The following is a 23,158-nucleotide window of genomic DNA, read 5'->3' on the forward strand; positions in this document are numbered from 1 at the left end:
CCTTATCTTACACAGGCCTGTCTCTTCTCAAGGTTATCTGTGGACATTTTCTAGGTCTGGCTACTGCGTCGGTGGAATCTCTCCTGAGGGCTGCCTTGCTCGTGCAGAGCAGACTGGAGGGCACGATCAGCTGTGCAGACTCCAGATTCCAGCTCAACAATGCAGGGCACATAGTGTACCTTTTCTGAGTGTCAGTTATTTGTAAAACAGAAAAGTAAGCTCCTCAGTGAATACTTGCTGTGAAATTCCTACCAGGTAGTGCGGTAACAGCTGGTACAGATCCCAGCCAGCCACGTGCTCAGTGAGTATGAATTCCCTTACTGCTTATTATGCCAATTCGAAGATATCCATTTTTTTCTCACGTTAACATTTCTGAAATTTCAGTGGGTCTTAAGCAATCACTGTCACGTTATAGTTTAATTTGCTGCAGTTTTTTCTTTCTTGAAGATTGTTAAAATAATGGTGTGTCGGCTGGCTGTGGTGGCTCACAGTTGTAATCCCAGTGCGGTTTGGGAGTCCAAAGTGTGAGGATCACTTGAGCCTAGGAGTTTGAGACCAGCCCTGGCAACACAGCAACATCCCACTTCTATAGAAAAAAAAGGTGTCTTAGAATTGGTGTTGTCTGAGATTTGACGGAATATAACAGGTGCCCAACCTGGGCTCTTTTTATGCCTCCATTGCCAAAGGAATTCAGAGAAAAAATGCTGAGAGGTGCTGGGCTGCCAGCCCAGGCACTGGATGGAGGGACACCGCTCTCCACCTGCTGACTTTCGGCAGAAGCACTCTCCTGTCACATGTGAAGCTGACGTGTTTCTGAAATGATGCTCTTTCCAGATCCATGCAGCTTCTGGCTCTCCCCTGCTTGGCAGCCACACAAGGGCATACTCCTTTCCCTGCTGTCTTCAGGAGCTTGTGCCCACCCTGTAGCTGAGCTGGGCATGGGTGAGCCCTCAAGCAAGGTGATTAGGGCAGAGGGGCACAGGTGCAAGCTCATTCCTCTATCCTGGGTGCCAGAGAGCAGGCTCCTCTGTTTCAAAAACGTTCCATCAACATATTGCAGCAGTAGGATGAGGTCCCCACTTCTCAGAACCACCTTTTTCTTTTCCTTTCTTTGTTTTCTTTTTTTTTTTTTTTTTAAGAGACAGGGTCTCACTCTGTCGCCCAGGCTGGGGTGCAGAGGTGTGTTCACAGCTCACTGCAGCCTCAAACTCCCAGGCTGAAGTGATCTTCCCACCTCAGCCTCCCAAGCAGCTGGGACTTACAGGTACACACCACCATGCTTGCCCTTTTTTTTTTTTTTTTTGAGATGGGAGTCTCATTCTATCACCAAGCTGGAGTGCAGTGGTACCATCTCGGCTCACTGCAACCTCTGCCTCCTGGGTTCAAGCGATTCTCCTGCCTCAGTCTTCTGAGTAGCTGGGACTACAGGTGCATGCCACAACACCTGGCTAATTTTTGTATTTTTACTAGAGAGAGGGTTTTACCACATTGGCCAGGATGGTCTTGATCTCCTGTTGTCGTGATCTGCCTGCCTCAGCCTCCCAAAGTGCTGGGATTACAGGCGTGAGCCACTGCACCCGGCCACCTGCCTAATTTTTTATAAAATGTTTTGTAGAAGTGCTGGGATTACAAGCGTGAGCCACTGCACCCGGCCGCCTAATTTTTTATAAAATGTTTTGTAGAGATAGGGTCTCGCTATGTTGGCCAGGCTGGTCTCAAACTCCTAGCCTCAAGTGATCCTCCTGCCTTGGCGTCCCAAAGCTCTGGGATTACAGGTGTGAGTGACTGCGCCCAGCCTCCCTGCCTGACTTTCTTAGACCCATTATATTTAAGGCTCTGGAAAGGGACCAAAAGGTCTGTTACTCCCAAGAGCTGACTCTTGTGCCAGCCTGAGCTCGGCAGTGCCCAGACGACCAGCACCCTGCAGAGCAGGGTGGCAGAGCCTAGAGCACACAGAAAGCGTGGAGTGCACAGTGACTCATGGCCTCCATCATGATATGAGAAAACGGTTGTGCCAGGGTGGCATGGGATTGCAGGCTCCTGGACAGTGCCCTCTAGGTGGGTGCAGCAGGGGGTGGCTATGCAACAGGGTGGGGCAGCACAAAGGCCACGCAGAGGTAGGGGTAAAAACATTCACCACCCAAAAGGTGCAAACTATATGACTCTAAACAATGGGCATGCTAAGACTCGTTGGACCGTACCCCGTAAGTGGATGAATCACACAGTGTGAACGTCACATCTCAGTAATGCTACTGAGCAGCACAGGCCGTGCTCAGAGTTAGGCTGCTGTTCTGTGTTGGATCTGCGTTTGAGCCCGAGCTCTGACTGTCATCCCACCCTCCCTAACCTGTTTCTCTTTTTTTTTTTTTTTTTTTTTGAGACAGAGTCTCTCTCTGTCACCCAGGCTGGAGTCTAATAGCGCAATCTAGACTCACTGCAATATCTGCTTCCTGGGTTCAAACGATTCTTCTGCCTTAGCCTCATGAGGAGCTGGGATTACAGGTTTGTGCCATCACGACTGGCTAATTTTTTCTGCATTTTTAGTAGAGCCAGGGCTTCACCAAGTTGGCCATGCTGGTCTCAAACTTCTGGCATCATGTGATCCACCCACCTCAGCCTCTCAGAATGCTGGGATTACAGGTGTGAGCCACCACACTGGGCCTCAGTTTCTCCATCTATAAACTGGGGACACTGGCAGGAGGATGGCCTGAGGCTGCAGTGAGGACCGGTGGTGGCCACGTCAGTGCTGGCACCCACGGAAATATGAATGGCACCCACAATGAGAAGGGCAGTTGCAACCTGACACTCTGTGTCCCATGTACACACGTGTCCACATCTGGGGGTCGTGGTGCCTGGTAGGGTGTCACCAAGACATTAAAACAATCATCATGGCATGGGGACAACGTTCCCTCTGGTTTTTACTCTCTTCCTGGCATTTTCTGATATTATTTAAAGATTATTATAGGCATATATAATTTTTTCCAAAAATAAAAAAAAAGTTGAAAAATATACATTATTTGAATGATGTAGAGTGGAAGGATATCAAAATATTAAAAGAGATTACCCCAATTTAGCAGAATGTTTCTGAGTATTAATTGCCTTTGGATTTTTTATATATATTTTTGCAACACATGAGAAAAGTTTCACTGAAAAGTCACAGCACCAAAGCAGGCCCCTAGCCTTCTTCATGATCGTAGGGGAGAACATTCCATCTTTCACCATTGACTAGAGTGTGCCCAGCACTACTAAGCTGAACACTTCGACACGGTAAAGACAGAAAATATGATGTTATTTATACGTGGCCTCTATCGGGGCACTTTCTGACTCAAGCCAGGCTGAGACAGGCCTCTCTGTCAGGCCTGAGGCCCCACTGGTGCTGAGCACCCCACATTACTCTGCACCCTGGAGATTCCCCTGCCCCAGATACGACAATCAGCCAGGAGTACACCAGGAGGCAGCCTAGGATCCCGGAGCTTCTCGCCCCGTGGGCTGTGGGGAGCAAGGCCATGGCGAACGGCTCTGACGCATACAAGGGGACAGACTAGACTGTCCTACTGCCTGCCTGCCATGCCTGAAGGCCCTGGCCTGGGGATCTGAGCCACATGGCCAGCACTCAGCCACCAGCAGATGCTGTGAGCACAGGGGACTCCACGTGCTGGCAGGAAGCAGGTCCTGCTGTTTGCAGCTGCTGCAGACAGAGGCACAGAGGGACTGGTGTGGACCTGCGGCATGGAGGCAAAGCCAGGGCTGTCTGGGCAGGAGGGGGCAAGTGGGCACCCGGGCACCCTCCCAGCCTCCTCCAAAGTTGATGGCCCTGGGGCATGTGGAGAGGCTAACGCACACGGAGCAGGCACATGGGCACCCTCCCAACCTCCTCGAAAGTCAACAGCCCTGATGGTGTGTGCATGAGACATGGCGAGGCTACCAGGCACGGGTTTCTTTTTGGGACGGTGGAACATTCTAAACTAAGATAGTGTGGGCGGCGGCACCACCTGTGAGTTTGCTGAAACCACAGAACCATGCATTTTCGGAGGTGAATTTGATGGTACAGTCAACCCTCCATAACCATGAGTTCTGCATCTGTGGAGTCAACCAACCTCGGATGGGAAATGTAGCCAGCCAGGCCTGCGGTGGCCGCGTCCGTACTGACCTGTATACTTTTTTCCTGTCATTATTCCCCAAACAACACAGTAAAACAGCAGCTACTTCCATAGCATCTAGAGCTTAACCCAGACGAGTTGTGGAGGACAGGGGAGGGTGTGCAGGGCGCACACAGGTTCTTTGAAAACACTACAGCACTTCAGAGCTGGGACGTGAGAAGCCTCAGAGTTGGGTATCCTTGGGACAGTCCAGAAACCAGTCCCCCATGGAGATGGAGGGATGATTACATATGAAATAAAACTCAATAGACTGGGCCTGGTGGCTCAAGCCTGTAATCTCAGCACTTTGGGAGCTTGAGGCAGGCAGATTGTCTGAGGTCAGGAGTTCAAGACCAGCCTGGCCAACATGGTAAAACCCTGTCTCTACCAAAAATACAGAAACTAGCAGGGCATGGTGGCCCATGCCTGTAATCCCAGCTACTTGGGAAGCTAAAGCAGGAGAATCGCTTGAACCTGGGAGGCAGAGGTTGCAGTGAGCCGAGATCCCACCACTGCACTCCAGCCTGGCAACAGAGTGAGTCTCTGTCTCAAAATAAAAAAAAAAATAAATATATAAAGCTGGAAGAATAAAGGTTCCTAGCTCATGGCTGACAGAGGACTTTCTTTTTTTTTTTTTTTTTTTGAGACAGAATCTCGCTCTGTCACCAGGCGCCAGGATGGAGTACAGTGGCACGATCTCGGTTGACTGCAACCTCTGCCTCTCGGGTTCAAGCAATTCTCCTGCCTCAGCCGCCCGAGTAGCTGGGACTACAGGCGCTCACCACCATGCCCAGCTCATTTTTGTAATTTTTTAGTAGAGACGGGGTTTCACCATGTTGGCCAGGATGGTCTTGATCTCTTGACCTCGTGATCCACCCACCTTGGCCTCCCAAAGTGCTGGGATTACAGGCGTGAGCCACTGCACCTGGCCAACAGAGGACTTTCATTACAAACAAAACTGACAGCAGAAAGCCCCAACATTGCGCACGCACATGGGGGAAGGCTTGTGCTTACCTAGGAGGTCGGCCCCTTCATCCACATCCCCGATGACCTCAGACCCTGCCGTCGACAGCTCGTGGTACAGGGAGTCGGTGTTGATGCCAAAAGCTTTGTTCACAATGCCCTGGGTTGGGCTGTTGGGACACACAGGTTGGGAGAGAGAGCAGAGTCCATGGGCAGCCCGGATCAGCTGCATGTGCAGACTCTTCTCACACCCCTACCATAGCCAGGCAACGCTCACACTGCAGTGCAGGCCAGGAGTGGACAGGAGGCGGTAGGCATGACAGCTATTATGTTTCTCCCACTGGTAGCAGAGGGCGCCTTCACCAAATCACTGACTTAGATAAGTACTGAGCCCCTAGGACCCCAGGGCTGGGCTGAGCCAGTACCTGCTTCCCGTGCGGTCCAGGCGCGTCTCCGGACACATGTCCAGCTCTGGAGTGGAGTCAATAATGTCCTGAACATCAGACCACTCGTCACTGCTGCCCATGCCTAGGGGAGAGCACAGTGGGACCTGTGGTCAGGAGAGGGCCTGGCAGCCTCTGCCCTGCTCACTGCCACCCTCAAAACCTGAGTCTGGAGTCACAGCTGGACTACCCACCAGGTGGGGATGATCAAAAAATGGCTCATCCCAGGCTGGCTGGGCGGAGGGCAAACTCCAGCACAGTGGGTGTCTGAGGTGAAGCATTGCAGAGGGGTGGCTTGCAGCAGCCTCTCTGCATGGGATTGTTGGTAGCAAGCCCAGTCTGCAAAGATCCCATGTCCAGGAAAGCCAGTGGCTGGACCTCCTTTAGGCCCTCACCCTTCTATTCTCCTCACTGGGCCATGTGCCGTGGGTGACGTAGGCTACTGTCTCAGTAGGGCCGTATTCTGTAGGTGACATAGGCTACTGTCTTAGTAGGGCCTCCCCAAATCCGTGTGTAGACAGACACCCCCCACCATGACTATATTTGGAGGCTGGGCCTTTAGAGAGGTGATTACGGTAAAACGTATTGATGTGGTGGCTCTAATCCAGTGGGCTGGTGTCCTCCTGGGAAGAGGGGATGATTGCTGAGGACGCGGGGAGAAGGTGGTATCTACAAGCTGAGGAGTGGCTACAGGAGGACATGGCCCTGCCAGCACTGTGATCTTGGACCCCAGCTCTGGGACCTGAGGACTGTATCTCTGCTGCCTGTATGTCACCCTGGTGTGTTTGTGACACAGCCCGACACAGCTGCGTCCCCCCAGGCCACGTCCCGCCTCCTCCGCCTGGAGCTGGGTGCCCACCTATACTGACGTTGCGCATCTCCTGGGTGACCTGGACCTCCATGTTGCGGCTGTCGCGCTTCTCCCGGGCACGCTTGCTGTTCTTGGGGCCCACACCATAGTCCCCCAGGGGCTGCAGGCTCTCGTTGAGGGGTGTGGCGGCAGCTGAGGGCACAGAGGATGTGGGCGTGTTGGATTTGGTGCCTGTGGTGCTGGGTGTGGCGGCCGCTGAGGACTGGCCGGACTCGGACATCTGGTCCTGCGGACACTAGGGCCAAACACAGGGAGGAGGGAGCGCCAGTCACTGTGGGTCCCTGGCCTGCGGCTCTGGCATGGCTGCTGGAGTCTCTCACAGCAACACCTTGCACTTGGCCTGTTCACCCTGCGAGCCGGAGCTCCTGTGCAGCCAGTCAGGCTAACCCTGCTGGCCTCACCACTCCGGAGTGGCTCTGCTCATCTGGCCACTGTCTCTGGCTCCTTGGAAGCACTGCCACCCTCCTGAAATGGCTTGGAACGAAGCTTTTCACTGGCGCCCTCCCGAGAACAGCTGCTTATAATAGGCCAGTGCCCTGCAGGGAATATAGCGGCAGCACCCCTGTAGCTTGTGGCTCAGAAACAAGTCCAGCCCAGGCAAGGCAGAGGGTTCTGATGGGGACTCAGGAAGGGTTGGCTGGGCCACCACTGCTGCCCTGCACCATTGCTATGCTTAAGAGCTGGAGGCTGGGCCCACCTTTGCCCACCCCATGTACCTCCCTGGGCTGAGGTCAGGGCTGGGGAGTGACCATATGGGGCTGACCATGCGGCTTGACAGGACCCAAGTTCAGCAATGAACACTAATGCAAGTGCAAAGAAACCAAACCCCGTTCTCACAGAACAGGATGTCACCATGATATTCTCTGGTGTGAGGACAGCCCAGATTACGAAAAACTGCAATCAGTTGTCTACTTGGAAAGCCCGTTAGGGAGAAACACATTCTATGTGACTAATAAGGAAGGCAAAACAAACATTCTTTCCAATGGTCCTTCCTAACAAAGATGTGGGACTGCCCCAAGAAAAAGAGCCCTGGACACTCTCCTCTTACCCGCCGTGATCACCTCCCACGACGGAGAAGGGGCCTGAACGCTCTCCTCTTACCCGCCGTGATCACCTCCCATGACGGAGAAGAGGCCTGAACGCTCTCCTCTTACCCGCCGTGATCACCTCCCATGACGGAGAAGAGGCCTGAACGCTCTCCTCTTACCCGCCGTGATCACCTCCCATGACGGAGAAGAGGCCTGAACGCTCTCCTCTTACCCGCCGTGATCACCTCCCATGACGGAGAAGAGGCCTGAACGCTCTCCTCTTACCCGCCGTGATCACCTCCCATGACGGAGAAGAGGCCTGAACGCTCTCCTCTTACCCGCCGTGATCACCTCCCATGATGGAGAAGAGGCCTGAATGCTCTCCACCCTGATTACCTCCCATGGCAGAGCTTGCCCATGACGCCTGGCCCTCCTTGTGGTTTAGGAAGGGGCTAGGCCTCAGAGGCACCCAGGTGGCTCCTGTGCCTGTCCCCAGGCAGCCGCTGGTCTCTCAGAGGGCACACCACAGGGGACTCTAATGCTGAGGATCTCACCCAGGGTAGAGCTGAATAGGGGGTGTCTAGCCCTCTCCACGGCCAACTTATACCAGCCTTTAAGTGACTAGGGCAGATGAGACTCCCAGAAGTCATGGCCAGTTCTGACCTCTGCCTCTGCCCAGCCTCTCTGGTCACTGCCAGGCTCAGGGCAGGGGGCCTCTCAGCACTGGACATGGCCACTCATTCAGGGGACAGATTTCTGCTTCATCTACCAGGCTCCTAAGTTTCCCTGGAAGGCATGACACATCTTCCTCTATAGCAGCCATTCTCAACCAGGGCTGACCGCCCCGAAGGGATGCTTGCCAAGTCCAGAGACGTTCTGGTGGTGACAAATGAAGGGGGTGCTCCTGGCATTCATGGGTGGAGGCCAGGGATGCTGCCCACGCCCACAACACCCCGGCGGCCCAGGGCCACGCATGTCCAGCCCCAGCGGTGAGCAGTGCTGAGGGAGAGCCCTCATATGGGCACAGTTGCCTCCAGAGTGGCTTTGCAGGAAGGCCTGAGGTGGGCTGCGACTCTGCAGCTAGGCCCAGTTTGAGAGGAAAACCCTTGCTCTTTGCATCACCACCGCTGGAAGAAGCGAGCACCACTCACGCAGGAGTCTGCGCTGACCTTCTCAAAGAACCTGCCTACCCAGTGCGCCACCGGCACCCAGTCTCCCGCTCCACTCTGCTACCACCCGGCAGAGAGAAATCAGGGAACCTCATGTGGCCTGGCAGGGCGTAGATGTGCACATCAGACAAACACTTCTGGGCCACCAGCAGCTTCTGGACTCCACTGCCGGGTCCCCAGCCTGCTCCTGAGCCTCATGGTGGCTGCGGGCAGTTCTGCAATCTGAAGCGCCTCCCCTAGGTGCCCTTAGCTCTCTGTCACCCTACAGGGCCACCACTTACCCATGGGACACTCCCCCTGACCACAACTTACCTAAAAGCAAACCTCTCAACCTCCTAAACATCAACGTGTAGCAGTGACCTCCAAATGCACTGAAAGAACCCAAACTCTTAGCGGTCATTCCTCACCATGAGTAGCCACAACTGTTTGGTTAAAACACTGAAAATACAGTACATAAAAACAAAAAGAAAACAAAAAACAACAAAAAAATGAAGAAATTAGAAAAACCTCAAAACCTAGAGCACAAAATAAAAAGAACTTAAATGTAATAATTTAAAATAAAGAAAAATCAAATGAAACACACCTATGAATGAAAACATAAACACTACAATTTACGAAGAGAGAAACCATTTCAGACAACACAGGAGGTGACAGGAAAGACACCGTGAGAACAGCGGGCCCAGGGTGGGCACGAGGAGGCAGCCAGGAGGCCAGAGGGTGTCAAGCGAGGGCTCCCCATGGCTGAGGCTGACGTGTCTTCAGATACCCATGGGCAGGCCCCAGCTGCAGGCCCAGGGAGTGCGAGCCACAGAGAGCAAGAGAGGAGGTGGGCCTAGGTAGCAGGGCTGGGCCCAAAGGCTGGGGGAGCCCCACAGTTCCGCTGCCCTCTCTCCAGCCCCCAGCACAGGCAGGACAGAGGAGTGTGCTGGGGGACAAGCGTCCCAGATGCCATGGGGGTGCTCGCTCCCAAAGCAGTGCAGCAGCAGCAGGGCTGAGCGAGCAGGAGCCTACAGCAGCCCCCACAGGCACACGAGACACTGAGAGGTGGAAGGCCAGTCGGCAAAGCGTGCAGCAGGAAGGAAGCTTCTGGAGCAGTCCCAGACCCCACATCCACCAGCCCAACCCAGCCCACAGGCCCAGGGCCTCTGCCTCTGTGGACAGCCTCTGACAGCCCCTGTGGGAAATCAACCAGCCCCGGGGTCACCTCCTCTTCTCAGGAGGATAGCTGTCCTTACCTGGCACTGAGGCCAGATAGTGAGCTCACAGGCCAAAACCGGCAGCAAGCCGCCTGGGGCCCGGAGCGAGCTGAATGCACTCTCTGGCCACCGGCCACTGGCTGTGAGCACCTGCTGGCGGTGGGGTCTGCTTTCTCAAACTCAGGACCCAGGAGGTGTTAACAGGGACAGGCAGGGAGGGGTCTAGAGAAGAGGAGCTTTCTCCTCACCTTTCTGCCAGCGGAGGGCAAACCCCAGACTCCAGACACCGACGTTCCTCCGAGAGCAGAGGTGCAGCTCTCAGGGGCAGGCTGTGTCTGGCTGGAGCCCAGGGGAGGGAGACACTTGACTTGCAGGTGTGGTGTGAGAGAGGGTCACTAAGCTCAATTCTGACACCCCTGGCTGCAGAGTGGTCTATCCACGGGCAGGGAGGTCTAGCCTGGACTAGCAGGTGCTGACCCAAGACGGCCTGCTGGGCAGCCCGAGCCCCGGACACCCTGGCTGGGTTTCTCCACCCTGCCACACGAGGGGAGAGGGCAAGTGGCCAGGGAGAGTCTCGAAGGGCTGCCTGCAGACGGGGCTCCCGCCCCCGTGAGTGTGGGGCACCAGCAACAGTGGGGAGCCTCTCACTCCATGGCACGGCTACAAAACCTGGTAGCTGGAGCTGGACTGCAGCTGGCCGAGGTCACTCAGGTGCCAGTGGTCCCCCGTAGGCACGAGCTTGCCCCCAATCTGTGCACGTACCATGCCGTCAGTCAGGGGGAACACGTTCAGGGAGGTAGGGCGCTCCTTCCTGCTGAAATGTGGGGACAGAGGGGAGGACGCGAGTTAGAGGGTGGCTGTGAAGAGAACCCAAGCCCTCCCGGGACACGTAGACCTCGGGTGAAAGGGCCACTCCATGCCAGCCCACAGCCTAGCTCCAGCGTCTACTCAGTCACAGCCCCACGTGGTGCTTCCCCTCCTATGATGCCGCAGTTTCTCATTTTTATCAAGTTTAATTTTTTTTTTTTTTTGAGATAGAGTTTCACTCTTGTTGCCCAGGCTGGAGTGCAATGGCGCGATCTCGGCTCACTGCAACCTCCGCCTCCTGGGTTCAGGCAATTCTCCTGCCTCAGCCTCCTGAGGAGCTGGGATTACAGGCACGTGCCACCATGCCCAGCTAATGTTTTGTATTTTTTTTAGTAGAGACGGGGTTTCACCATGTTGACCAGGATGGTCTCGATCTCTTGACCTCGTGATCCACCCGCCTCGGCCTCCCAAAGTGCTGGGATTACAGGCTTGAGCCACCGCGCCCGGCCTCAAGTTTAATTTTAAAGAGACACAGCACAGTCAGCCACAGGACTTGATCAGGGTCGGCGCCACACATCCACCGTGAGCAGTGACTTTTAGACGCACAGTCTTTAGCGGGCCCAGCCCTGCCTCTGTTCCTGGGACCGGCAGAGGGAATCCAGCCTTCCTGTCCCTGTTCCTTGTCCCTTGGCCCCTCCCGCCCATCCTCACTGCTTCTGTTCATGAGGCCGCCTTGCTGCAAAATATCTGAACACAACATGTGCAGAGTAAGGACTGCCCCACCACATCTGCTGGAGCCTGAGCCTGAGGGGAGTCTTCTCCTTCTCCACATGTCCTCCCTGCTGTCGGGGAGCCCCAAACCTGGAGGGACTCTTAGACAGCCTGGCCGAGACCATGGGAGCGTCTGGGAGCTGCAGTGGTCAGGACAGAGCTCAGTCTCCCCTGCAAGAGCAGGGATGGAGTCCAAGGTCTCCCTTCACATCCTCCTCCGAGGGAGGCTTCCAGTCAGCAGCCCTGAGGTCCCCGAGACCAGGCTGGCTCCCCAGCTCCTCAGGTCTGCGGGACAGACCACACAGTCCGATGCTGGAGCCCACACTGCTCAGAGCTCTTCAGGCAGAATGAAGAGTCTGCTCGTACCACAGCATCTGCTACTGCATCTCAGCCTGAGGCTGCGGGAGGGAAGGGAGCTTCCTCAGGGATCCAAGGAACCCGTTCTGGCCATGCTTGGAAGATGCAGATGGCAGCGGCAGAGTGCAGCAGCCGCTGCTGACTGGGAGCTCTGCTCGCTGGGTGGGGAGCCACGAAGAATGACCTGGGGTGCACCCCACAGAGAGAAACCCCTTCCCAGGTCATTCTGTGGACTGGCCACCTGGTCTGTTATGCTCAGGACAGCACTGTACTCTGCAGCACGAGGGTCCCAGGGCCGACTGGGACTGGGCTGTGCCATCTTGGCTGCTGGTCCATGGCACTCAAGCTGTTCTCTGACAATAGCCACAAGGTTCCTCGGCCACTGTGATGGCAGCCAGCTGCCAGGCCCAGGGACCATGGCCCCAGTGCGGGGCTGTGCCTCAACCACCCTGTCTGCACCAGGGGCTCCTGGCCCCACTTTCACTGGGCTCCCAATGCTGGTGCAGGGAGCACCTCTCCTGAGGCCCAGTTCTGACACCATCAGACACGTCTCAGTCCCTAGACCCAAGCCAATGCGGTCCCCGCTGTCACCAGATGCTACAGGGCACAGCAGGGATAGAAGGGCCTCTGCCTTCCAGGAAGTCACGGGAATGTATGCACGGCTCTCCCACCCATGCGGTTCAGCCAGACCACTGCCTCCAAGGGAAATCCCCTGGGATCAGGAGCTGCCTTCACTCTTTGCCTTACTCCTCCCCAATGGATCCCCGGGCCGTGGCTCAGGCCTAGGAGTGTCTGCCGACTGATCCCATCGTCCTGAATCCTCCTTGCAGCTCTCTTAGGGGATGCATATCTCCCCGGTTCAGAGACCACGCCGCCCTCGGGGGTCATGTCACCAGCATGCTGTCCTCAGGGGTCACGCTGCCCTTGGCGGTCACAGGTATGCCACCAGCTCTGACACAGGCTGGGGAGTGAGGGAGCCAGGCTATGAGTCCAGGTCTGACTGAGGCAGAGCAGGGGCATTCCTTAGCCCATCTTCCCCCGAGTCAGCACCAGCCCCACCTGACGCACACCCCTCCTTAGCAGGAGTCAGCCATGTCTTCGTGTGTGACTGGGGCGGCGCTTGTGGAGCCAGGGCAGAGCATTGTGGGCGGCCTGGACCACGCTGCCCAGCTGTGTGGCTACGCAGGGGACCTGGCAGTCGCCACCTTCTAATGTCAGTCTCATGAACATGGCCAGACAGCCCTTCGGACCTCTCACATCCGCCACAAGAAACACCTTACAGCAGACTAAGCAGCCATCCTGGGAAGGTAACTGATGCCCTAACGTGCCTGCTGATCGGCCCACAGCCCTGAGGCGCCCCCTGAACGCCCAGCACCACAGTGGACAAACCTCACGGGTTTTACCTTTTCCTCCACGACTGGCGAGGACTGCAGGGCAGCGACAGACACGGCAGCACACGGCAGCGACAGCACAAGGAGACAAGGAGACAGGCGTTAGAGGGCGTGGGCACAGCGTGCGCACACGCTCACACAGACAGCACGTGATGAGGCGAGGCGTGCAGGACAGCCGTGCCCCGATGACACAGACAGAAGCCACACACAGGCACCCACAAGGGACAGACACGTGACACACGAGCCCGCCTGGCTTCCACAGGAGGCCCAGGAACCGGCTGTGCGGCAGTTCAGCCAGTGCCACGAGTCTCCAGTGCAGGGCGGCGTGCGAACGTCTCGAGACACTGCTGGGCACATGTGTACACGTGGCCACACAGACACACACAGACACACTCCTGCCCGTGAGGTCTCTGCAGCAGGGGCCCGAGAACATGGCCCAGTGTCTGCACTCACACCGAGTATGCTCCAGACACACGTTCAGGAAGCCACGCCAGGCGTGAAGGAAAATGCCCATCTGGGTTCAGGAGGGGGCGCGCTCAGCACTGAGGACGGACGGTGCCCTTGTGGGGAGCCAAGGGTTTGGGGCTGAGCAGATGGGACTGAATGAAATATGTGTCCCCCAAGGGGCCAAAGGCTGTGGCAGGACAGAGGCCACACCAGAGGAGAGAGAGCAGGTGTCCAGCAGGATGGGCTCCTTCCAGCTCAACCGCCTGGCGCAGCAACAGCACAGATCACCAAGGCCTGTCCCAGCACCTCTGACCCCACAGAGGAAGCACTTGGGATGGGGCAGGGGCTGTGCCTTTCTCCTTCAGTTGGCTCCTCCCTTCAGAGGCATGAGGCTGTGGCTGCTGTCCACGTCTGTGGGCAGGTGGCAGACAGCACGTGAGCCCCACCCACTCCTTTCAGTCAGGATCTCTGCCTGGGGAGGGAGACACACGAGCCCAGGGGCGGCTCGTGATGCCGCCACTGCAACAGCAGGCGTGACTGATTCCGTGGGCGGCAGCACGGGCAGGGAGACGGGGTTGCCAGCTCCAGTGCCTTCTTCTGGTGGGGCCAGCACCTTCTCACATGCTGTGGAGGGCTGGCGCGGAGGCCCAGCGGCTAGAGCCATGTGGCTGCTTAGACCCCACTGCAGGGCGCCTTCCAGCCGGATCCAGTCATGACAAGGAAGGCTTCGGCAAAGATCTGAACAAGAGACTCCTCTGTCTCCTGCAGAGGTGCGGGAGTCCTGTTTCATAAATGGAGGGCTCCTGGGGTCCGTGGTGGGGGATGGAGAAGGCCCCTAACACATAGCCACTGCCACTGGCGTGCTCCCGCGGCCAGTACCAAAGGTGCCCAGAGGAGAACGGCTGGGGCCAGTCAGGCAGAAGGAGCTGGTGTGGCAGCACTGACAGGAGAGAGACCCAGATTCGTCCCTTACAAAAGCATGGAGGGGCTTCTTCCAGCGGCACCAGCGGCACAGTCTGCTTCCTCAAGGGAAGCGTGGCAGCCCGGACGGCCTTCGGGAGCTGCAGTGGAGCGAGGTTCGGTGAGGACGAGGCACGCTGCCGTGGGCCTTCCCACTGAACTGTCAGCGCCAGGAGGAGCTGAGGGACGGGCACTGCACGCGGCTCAGACTCCACTCAGGGCCCTGGGCCCCATGGGGACCACCTTCTACCTCACACCATGAGAGAAACGTCCACAACAAAGGACTCCTTGACCCGCAGTCACGCACCTTTTGCAGGTAGGTCTGACCTGGCCCACGATGACGGTAGCTTCAGGTGGCTCTGGAGCGGGGCAGCCTCTGCTCTTGGCTGAGCTCATGGGCCCTGAGGATCTCAGGACGCCTCGGGTGTTGTCCGTGGGCCTGGCATTAGGACCACTGTGACTCGGAACCTGGACTCTCGGTGGGCATCCCTGAGTTTACATGTCACTTCTCTGGGATCTGGGATGAGCTGAGCACACCCTTCCTGGGATCCTCCTGTCCAGGTACCCTCCAGCATGGCCTCTGAGGTGCTCCTCTCTAAGGCTGCGCTGGTAGGGAGCCAGCTGAAGGTTCTGGAATGCTGTAGCTCCTGAGGGATGGCCAAATTGCCCGCCTCTGCCCCCAGCTCCCCACGAAAACAACACGAAGATCCCGGGTCCAGATTCGATTTTCATTCTAGTTACCTGGGAATCCTCTTTCAACTCCGAAAGCCAGAAGTGAGTCCCAGCGTGTGTGCCATGAAGTGGGAGCTGCGAATGAGAATCTCATTCTGGATGGGATGGAAACAATGGCAAGGCTTTCATAGCTTCCAAGCTGGCATCTACACTGCCTGCTGTAATTCTCACGGTGCTCTGGGTGGGCGGACGGCCTGCCACCCTTTCTCAGGACAAGTCCTTATCACAGGAGAGCTGTATGTAGGTCCCCGCTGAGGCTGAGAGCAGTGAGACTGCCTGAGGACTCGCTGTGTGCTCCACAGCACTGCCCTGGCCAGCCGGGCCTTCGTGCATACTGTGCGTTTCCTCTCACGTCAGGAGACTAGGAAGCAGAGTCTAATAGTTTCTCCTGCTCATCCAGAATGTGACCCATGAAACCCAGGGCAGGATGTCCTGACCCTTCTCATTTGCAGGTGTAACTCCCAGAACAGACAGGCATGAAGTGGCTGCTGCAGCTGGCCAGGCCTCGGTGGGGCGTGGGGGAAGCTTTCACTGCACAGCCCTGGCTGCAGGAGGCTCAGGGGCAGAAACAGGATTCCCCACCTCCAGCTGCCCCAGCTCTGTGGGACGGGGCTTCCCACTTCAGGCCCCTCCTCCCTGCTGCTGGAGACTCAAAACCAGAGTGCCAACCTCCCCAGCCCAGGCTGCATCTCCAGTCCCCCAGGACCGGTCCCCTGGAGCTGGCAATGCCCTGGTGAGATCTTTGATGCTCTGCTCCCTGGGACCTGTAGTCTGGCTTTCTCCTGACTCAAAGGGCACAGAAAACGGGGAGAAACCCAACCTGGGCAAGCTCCTCCCTGCTCTCCCAGGAAAGCCAGCACGGAGCTCTGGAAACCCAAGGGCACCCTCACCCTGTGAAGGGAGTGAGACTCAGTGCAGGGCCGGCCAAGGCTCCGGGCCTCCTCCACACAGGGGGTTATTTGAGGTAGTATGTCCCTACCATTGCCTGTGGGGAAACATGTACATGTGCGGGTACGCACGTAAGACTGAAATTTACATCCTGAAAGCTATTCATCCCGCTCAGTTCTGTTTCCTTTATTTTACCAAAGTGAGAAGGAGGTTGGAAATACAGGGTGACTGGCACAGACCACCCTCCTAACAGGTGCCACAGCTGAGCTTGGAGCCCCCGGGAACTGGCTCCAGAACTGGCTCATGCATGACACTGCCTGGACCTCCTGCGTCCTCCCCGGGCATCTGGGCAGGAGCTGAACAGGAGGCAGAGCATCGCCTTGTCCCACCTCTGTGTGGCGCCTGCATGAGGACTCCCATTTCTCCCTGCTATGTGCCTGTCTGCAAAGGATGTGAGACTGCTCTGAGTACTGATTTTCTTTGTTTCTTTTTTGAGACAAGGCCTTACTCTGTCACCCAGAGTGGAGTGTGGTGGCACGATCTGGCTCGCTGCTACCTCTGCCTCCCGGGTTCAGGTGATTCTCCTGCCTCAGCCTCCTGAGTAGCTGCAACTACAAGCAGTTATTTGAGGCAGGATGACCTAGAAGTGTTACCCCATGCTTCGCTAATTTTTAAACCATTTTTTTTTTGTAGAGTCAGAGACAGAGTATTGGTATGTTGCCCAAGCTGAGCTCAAACTGCTGGGCTCAAGTAATCCTCCTGCCTTGGCCTCCCGAAATTTTAAGATTACAAGTGTAAGTCACCGTTTCCGGCTGAGTTCACAAATATATTTTAGTGAGCAGACAAATTTGTAAACACAGAATCTGTGGATAGTAAGGGTTAAATGTGTGCAAGCTTCCCTGGGCCTCCCTGACTGAACTGTGGACCAAGCAGAAGGGACACAGGGGCTCAAGACATGTCCCTCACCAGAGCAGCACCCCCATATCCCTGCTCAGCCATGCTCCAACCAGCTTCCTCCTCCTGGGTCTCTAGAGCACTCCCTGTGGTCCTGAGCTCAGAGAGCAGGCCACAACAAGCACAATGAGCCCAGCCTGCACCCTGCATACCTCTGCGCTGCGGCCCCTGCTCCTCTGCCCTGTACGCACTGTCACTCTGCCCAGCGCCCCGTGCCCCCATGTTCCTCTGCACCCTGCATACCTCCGCCCAGGCAGGCTGCTCTCAGTCTGGCTGTTTCCACCAACTCCCCCGACCTGCTGCATCTTGGACCTCTCGATGTGCTCCACATAGGTCTGTATCATCTGGAAGGAAAGAGGCACCTGCATGTGTGCTGCCACCCGCGGCGCTCGCCCTCCCCTCTCTAACCTGTGAGGCTTTTCTGGCTGCTGTGTGTTGGCGAAAATCAAGACAAAGTCCTGGAGGGGAATCTAACCAGCCTGGGGCCGACAGCCTTCAAGGCTGGCAGCAAATGCCAGAAAAAGGACCCAGTAGAGAAGAAAACCACGGTCCACACCAGTCGCAGGCACCAGGCCGCGCTCTCTCCCGAACCCTCGCGTCCGCGCTCGCCTCTGGGCTAGAGGTCAGTGTCCGCCAGGGTGCCCACCTCTGTGTGCCGCTGGTGGAGGGCGTTGTACTCCTTCTTCATCTCCGACTCCCGCTCCTCCAACCGGGAAACTAGAAAACACAACCCCCATCTGAACACAGGCCGCTTCTCCATGGCCTCAACTTCTCTGGGTTGTAACCGCAGAGGGAGAGGGTTCCAGGACAAGCTGGAGCTCTGGGGCCTGGGGCGACCAGAGGCAGCCCCACAAGTGCGACACTGTCTGAGGGCTGTGCGTGCTGGGCCGTTGGACTCAGCTCTGCTGGGAATTAAAGATGGAGGTGAGGAAACCCGCAGGCACTCTCTGCGCTAAAGTCGGCCAAGAGCTTCTGAGATGCAGGCAAAACCCAGGCACGCCAGGCACAGGCAACAGGTGCACAAGAAGCTCATGGGAGGAGGCGAGACGACAGGTGAAAGGGATATGCCTGGCAGAACAAGCAGCAGGGTCCCTCACACATGCCAAGGGCTGGGGATACCAATCATGACCATGCCCCTTCTGGGTAGACAGTCATGTCTCCCTTAAATGGGAGGCCCCAGTGACACCAACACAGTCCCCTGTGGCCCCAGACGTGCTCTGCCCAAGGGACACAGAAGCAGCATGATGGGCCGACGGGCAGCTGCAGCTAGGGGACCCCACTCCCTGTCCTGCCGATGGAGCAAGCGTGCCACTGGCCCGACGCCCACCTCCACGGCTCTATCCGGCAGCCCACCAATGGGGAGGGCTGACACAGCGTGGCCCTGGGGAGCGTGTGGCCAGGACTCAGCTGCCTTGGTGCTCCACCAGCTTCTGCTTTGTCCTTGGCGTGGGGCCCTCCCCTCCTCCCTGGCTTTCTGGTGTCTGTTTGGAAATGACTTCCAGATTCTGTGGTTCAATATCTCACCCTGGCCTACGTCATCCTGTGCTGTGGCCTGGAGGCCTTGTCTGCCTAGGCTGTGCGCCTGCATCTCTACCACGCACCCAGGGAGGCTGCCCTGCCACGGTGGGGATCCCACCCGAGGAGTAGCATAGGCATCAGCGCGAAGCCATCAGTCCGGTCTTCCCTAAGGAGCTTGAGGTGCTTACACACATCACACCTAACATGTGTGACTTACAGACATCAACACGCATGATTCAGACACAGCACCCAACATGTATGACTTACAGATGCTGCACCTGACACACATGTACAAACACTGCATGCAACACAGGACAGACAAAACCCAACACATGCGACTCACAGACGCTGCATGCGGCACACGCGACTCACAGACACTGCACGGGGCACACGCGACTCACAGACGCTGCACACGGCACACGTGACTCACAGACGCTGCAAGGGGCACACGTGACTCACAGACACTGCATGCGGCACCGACTCACAGACGCTGCACGGGGCACACGTGACTCACAGACGCTGCACGTGGCACACGCGACTCACAGACGCTGCACGGGGCACACGTGACTCAGACGCTGCACGTGGCACACGCGACTCAGACGCTGCACGGAGCACACGCGACTCACAGACGCTGCACATGGCACACGTGACTCACAGACGCTGCACGCAGCACCGACTCACAGACGCTGCACGCGGCACATGTGACTCACAGACGCTGCACGCGGCACATGTGACTCACAGACACTGCACGTGGTACACGTGACTCAGAAGCTGCACGGGGCACACTCGACTTACAGATGCTGCACATGACACACATGTAACTGGCTGCTAGAGGAGGGAGCAGACCAGCAATCCCAGGTGTGTGTTGACCCCGGCAATGGCTGTGGGCCCAGGAGAGGATGCCTCTCCGTGCCAAGGGACACAGAAGAGCCCCACAGCTGCTTTGTGAGCTCCCGATGGGGCAGAGTACAGCCACCACCCAGAGGGAGCTCAGGGCCTGCCCTCTGCATTCATCTGGCCCCCACTCCTGGTGCTGACCCAGTGAACAGCCTCAGCCTGTAATGTGGTTTTCTTTTTTTTGTGACGGTCTCACTCTGTCACCCAGGCTGGGTGTACAGTGATACGATCAAGGCTTACTGCAGCTTCTACCTCTGAGTAACTGGGCCCACAAGTCTGTGAGCCACCATGCCTGGCTAATTTTTGTATTTTTTTTGTAGAGATGGGGTTTCACCATGTTGCCCAGTCTTGTCTTGAACTCTGGAGCTCAAGTGATCTGCCCACCTTGGCCTCCCAGAGTGTAGAAATGACAGGTGTGAGCCAGTGTTCCCAACCCCGCCTATAATTTGAGCTTATGTTTTTCTCCTTCTAAGAAGAGAGCTGAGAACACTTCACACATGAAACGTACTGAAAGCCGAGGGACCAGAAGAGACTCTGTAATTACGGAGAGGAGTTACCTAGGGATGCTCAGCACAGGCCTTAGGTTTGCTTTGCGATGTGAGTGTCAGCATGTTTACATGTGTGCTGAAGCTGCCACCATGGTCACCCTCCAGGCCCCAGATTCGTCAGCAGGTCATCGTCAGCACAGTGGCCTTTAGGCCTTGGTTTGGGATAGGAGTAGCTCTAACATATCAAAACAGTCTCTTTCCCCAATGTGATCTTAACTTTTCAGATATGAAGGAACTTGCTGTTGAGGTAACTAGGGAAAACAGCAAGATCAGTTTCAATCACTTAAATATCCAATTATAGAAAACTAAAATTACGCAAGAAATCAGAATTTCTTCTTTTAATTTTTTTCTTTTTTTTAGAGGCGGAGTCTCTCTGTGCCCACACCACAGCCTCAGCCTCAGCCTCCTGAGTCGCTGGGAACACAGGTGTGCACATCATGCGGCCTGTAACACTGACAGCAGAGTTTAATCATAGACTTTTAAAGCTAAGTAAACCAATTGTTCTTATAATAGTAATAATAATAATTCTAAACCCCTTTCGCCACTTTTCCTTGCAGCGTACAGACACCCTGATTAGCTGTGAGCCCCACCTAGGTGCTGTAACTCTAGTGGGGCTCCACCCACGGGCCCACCACCCTCCTGCCTGAGAAGTAGCCATCACTCCTCAGCAGTGTGAAAAGGCGAGGACCCCGGGGGCTGCAGGAACTTTGTTCCAAAGGTGCAGGAAGGACCTTCACGACCACAGACTTGTGATCTGGGGGTCAGAATTCACTCTGAAGCACAAGTGCTATGGGACCACAGGGGCCTTATTTACTGATTTCCACACACAACTTGGGGCCCATTACAGAACTAGGCAGCAGTGCAAAGAGCTGGAAAACATGGCTGAGGGACTGTGATGAAGACATCTTAAGGCTCCCACCAGCTTCCGCTCGCCCCCTAGTGTGGAAGGTGCTCCATGTCCGCTACAGCCAGAGCTACCTGGGGCAATGGCCATCATGAGCGCCTCTGGCTTTCCTGCCAGCCACTTACTCTGATCTGCATAGTTCTTGGCCTTCAGCTCCAGCTGGCGCGTCTGGAACTCGTAGTGCTCCACCTGGATCTGCAGCTCCTTCTTCTCTTGTTCCAGGGCATCTTCAAACTCAATGAACTTCTGTGCATGGAAGGAGAGAAGGAGTAGGCATCATAAGTGAGTGTGGAGCAGCCGCCTTTCAACTGAAGGCCTTTCACTTTGTGCCAAGGCCACAAGCTGGCCAGTGGTAAGGCCGGAATGGGGGCTTCCTGTCACGTGGCTGTGGCCAGCACCCTCCTCGGGCACACTGTGGAGTCATGGGAGCAGGGCGGGAGAGGCCTCCATGACCACAGGACTTCTCGCCCTCCTCTCCTGCTCATGGCACTTTCAACCCCGGGAAAGGCCAGCACTCTCTTGTGTCCTGGGAGGATCTGGTATGAGGGGAGCCTCTTGTTTCCAATTAGGGCCGCCTTCGTGGCTATGAGACCTGGGCCGCCACATGGGGCCTTGCACCCAGAGGGCCCCATGCTTGGGTTGGCTGCTGCCATCCTGAAATATTTGCTAATTTTTGAACACAGAGCCCTGTGTTTCCATTTTTGCACTGGGATCCACGGACTTGCAGCCAGTCCTGTTTGCAGTAGTCAGTCGTTTGACTCCTCTCAACCCCATGACTCAGAACAAGGTAGAGCATACTTTTCTGCATCTCAGCTGCAGCTCAGCTCGGGACACCATCATTACTGGGATAACCCACGACACAGTCTTGCTCCTAGTCCTTAAATAAAAAGGCAGAGGGATTGCTCTAGGTTTGGCATCTTAACCTTCGGTGTAAGTTTCAGAGCAAAATTATTATCAAACCAGGTGAAAAGAAAACAACTTGCAAAATAAAAGCCGCTCTTGAAAGGTCTGCAGAACGGAGGGGCCAGTGAGGCGCCAGGTGTGGCCAGGCATGGATGCCAGAAGTGTAATTCCTACAGCAGCCCAGAGAGGGAGCTGTTAACAACTCTTTTTTTTTATTTTTTATTTTTTCTTTTCGTTTGTTTGCTTTACATGGATCATAGGAAATTAGACACCTAATTTTTACAGAGTAGAAAAAGGGAATATTATCAAGAAATTTCATTAGGGCCAGGCATAGTGGCTCACGTCGGTATTCCCAGCACTTTGGGAGACCGAGGCGGCTGGATCACAAGGTCAGGAGTTCAACACTAGCCTGGCCAACATGGTAAAACCTGTTTCTACTAAAAATACAAAAATTAGCCAAGTGTGGTGGTATGTGCCTGTAATCCCAGCTACTCAGGAGGCTAAGGGAGGAGAATTGCTTGAACCTGGGAGGCAAAGGTTGCAGTGAGCCGACATTGCATCACTGCACTCAAGCCTGGGTTACAGAGCATGACTCTGTCTCAAAAAAAAAAAAAAAAAGAAAAAGAAACAAATTTCAATGGAAAAAGTGCAAAGTGTATATATCAGCTGTGCTTTTTTTTTTTTTTTTTTTTTTTTTCAGACAGAGTCTCTCTTTGTCACTCAAGCTGGACTGCAGTGGTGCAGTCATAACTCACTGCGGCCTCCAGCACCTGGGCTCAAATGATCCTCCTGCCTCCATCTTGTAAGTAGCTGAGACCACAGGCATGTGTCACCACACGTGGTGAATTTTTTTTTTTCTTTTTTGAGATGGAGTCTTGCTCTGTCAACAGGCTGGAGTGCAGTGGCGCAATCTCAGCTCACTGCAACCTCCACCTCCTGGGTTTAAACGATTCTCCTGCCTCAGCCTCCCGAGTAGCTGGGGTTACAGGCGTGCACCACAACACCTGGCTAATTTTTGTATTTTTAGTAGAGACGAGGTTTCACCATGTTGGTCAGGCTGGTCTCAAACTCCTGACCTGTGATCTACCCGCCTCGGCCTCCCAAAGTGCTGGGATTACGGGTATGAGCCACTGCACCTGGCCCACCTAGCTAATTTTTAAAATTTTTTCAGAGACCAGGCATGGTGGCTCACATCTGCAATCCCAGCACTTTGGGAGGCTGAGGCAGGCAGATCACCTGAGGTCAGGAGTTTGAGACCAGCCTGGCCAACCT

The 23,158-nt window shown here is 55.7% G+C and overlaps 1 protein-coding gene across 14 annotated transcripts in view; it reads right to left on the bottom strand.

Moving 5' to 3' along the window:
* Window positions 1–23,158, bottom strand: part of MAPK8IP3 (mitogen-activated protein kinase 8 interacting protein 3) — a 58,610-nt gene that overhangs the window by 19,103 nt on the left and 16,349 nt on the right. For 4 of the 14 annotated variants that reach the window (XM_039477885.2, XM_039477882.2, XM_039477881.2 and 1 more), the window contains exons 2-9: window positions 21,109–21,229; window positions 17,763–17,833; window positions 17,360–17,460; window positions 13,148–13,171; window positions 10,479–10,623; window positions 6,405–6,651; window positions 5,528–5,630; window positions 5,154–5,272 (exon numbers count right to left, since the gene is read on the bottom strand). In XM_039477885.2, the coding sequence (XP_039333819.1) occupies window positions 5,154–5,272; window positions 5,528–5,630; window positions 6,405–6,651; window positions 10,479–10,623; window positions 13,148–13,171; window positions 17,360–17,460; window positions 17,763–17,833; window positions 21,109–21,229 (931 nt within the window). The other 10 variants (XM_039477883.2, XM_039477880.2, XM_039477886.2 and 7 more) reach the window with 8 other exon arrangements.

Source organism: Saimiri boliviensis, chromosome 12 (assembly GCF_048565385.1).
Source record: "Saimiri boliviensis isolate mSaiBol1 chromosome 12, mSaiBol1.pri, whole genome shotgun sequence".
In the NCBI taxonomy this organism is placed as follows: domain Eukaryota; kingdom Metazoa; phylum Chordata; class Mammalia; order Primates; family Cebidae; genus Saimiri; species Saimiri boliviensis.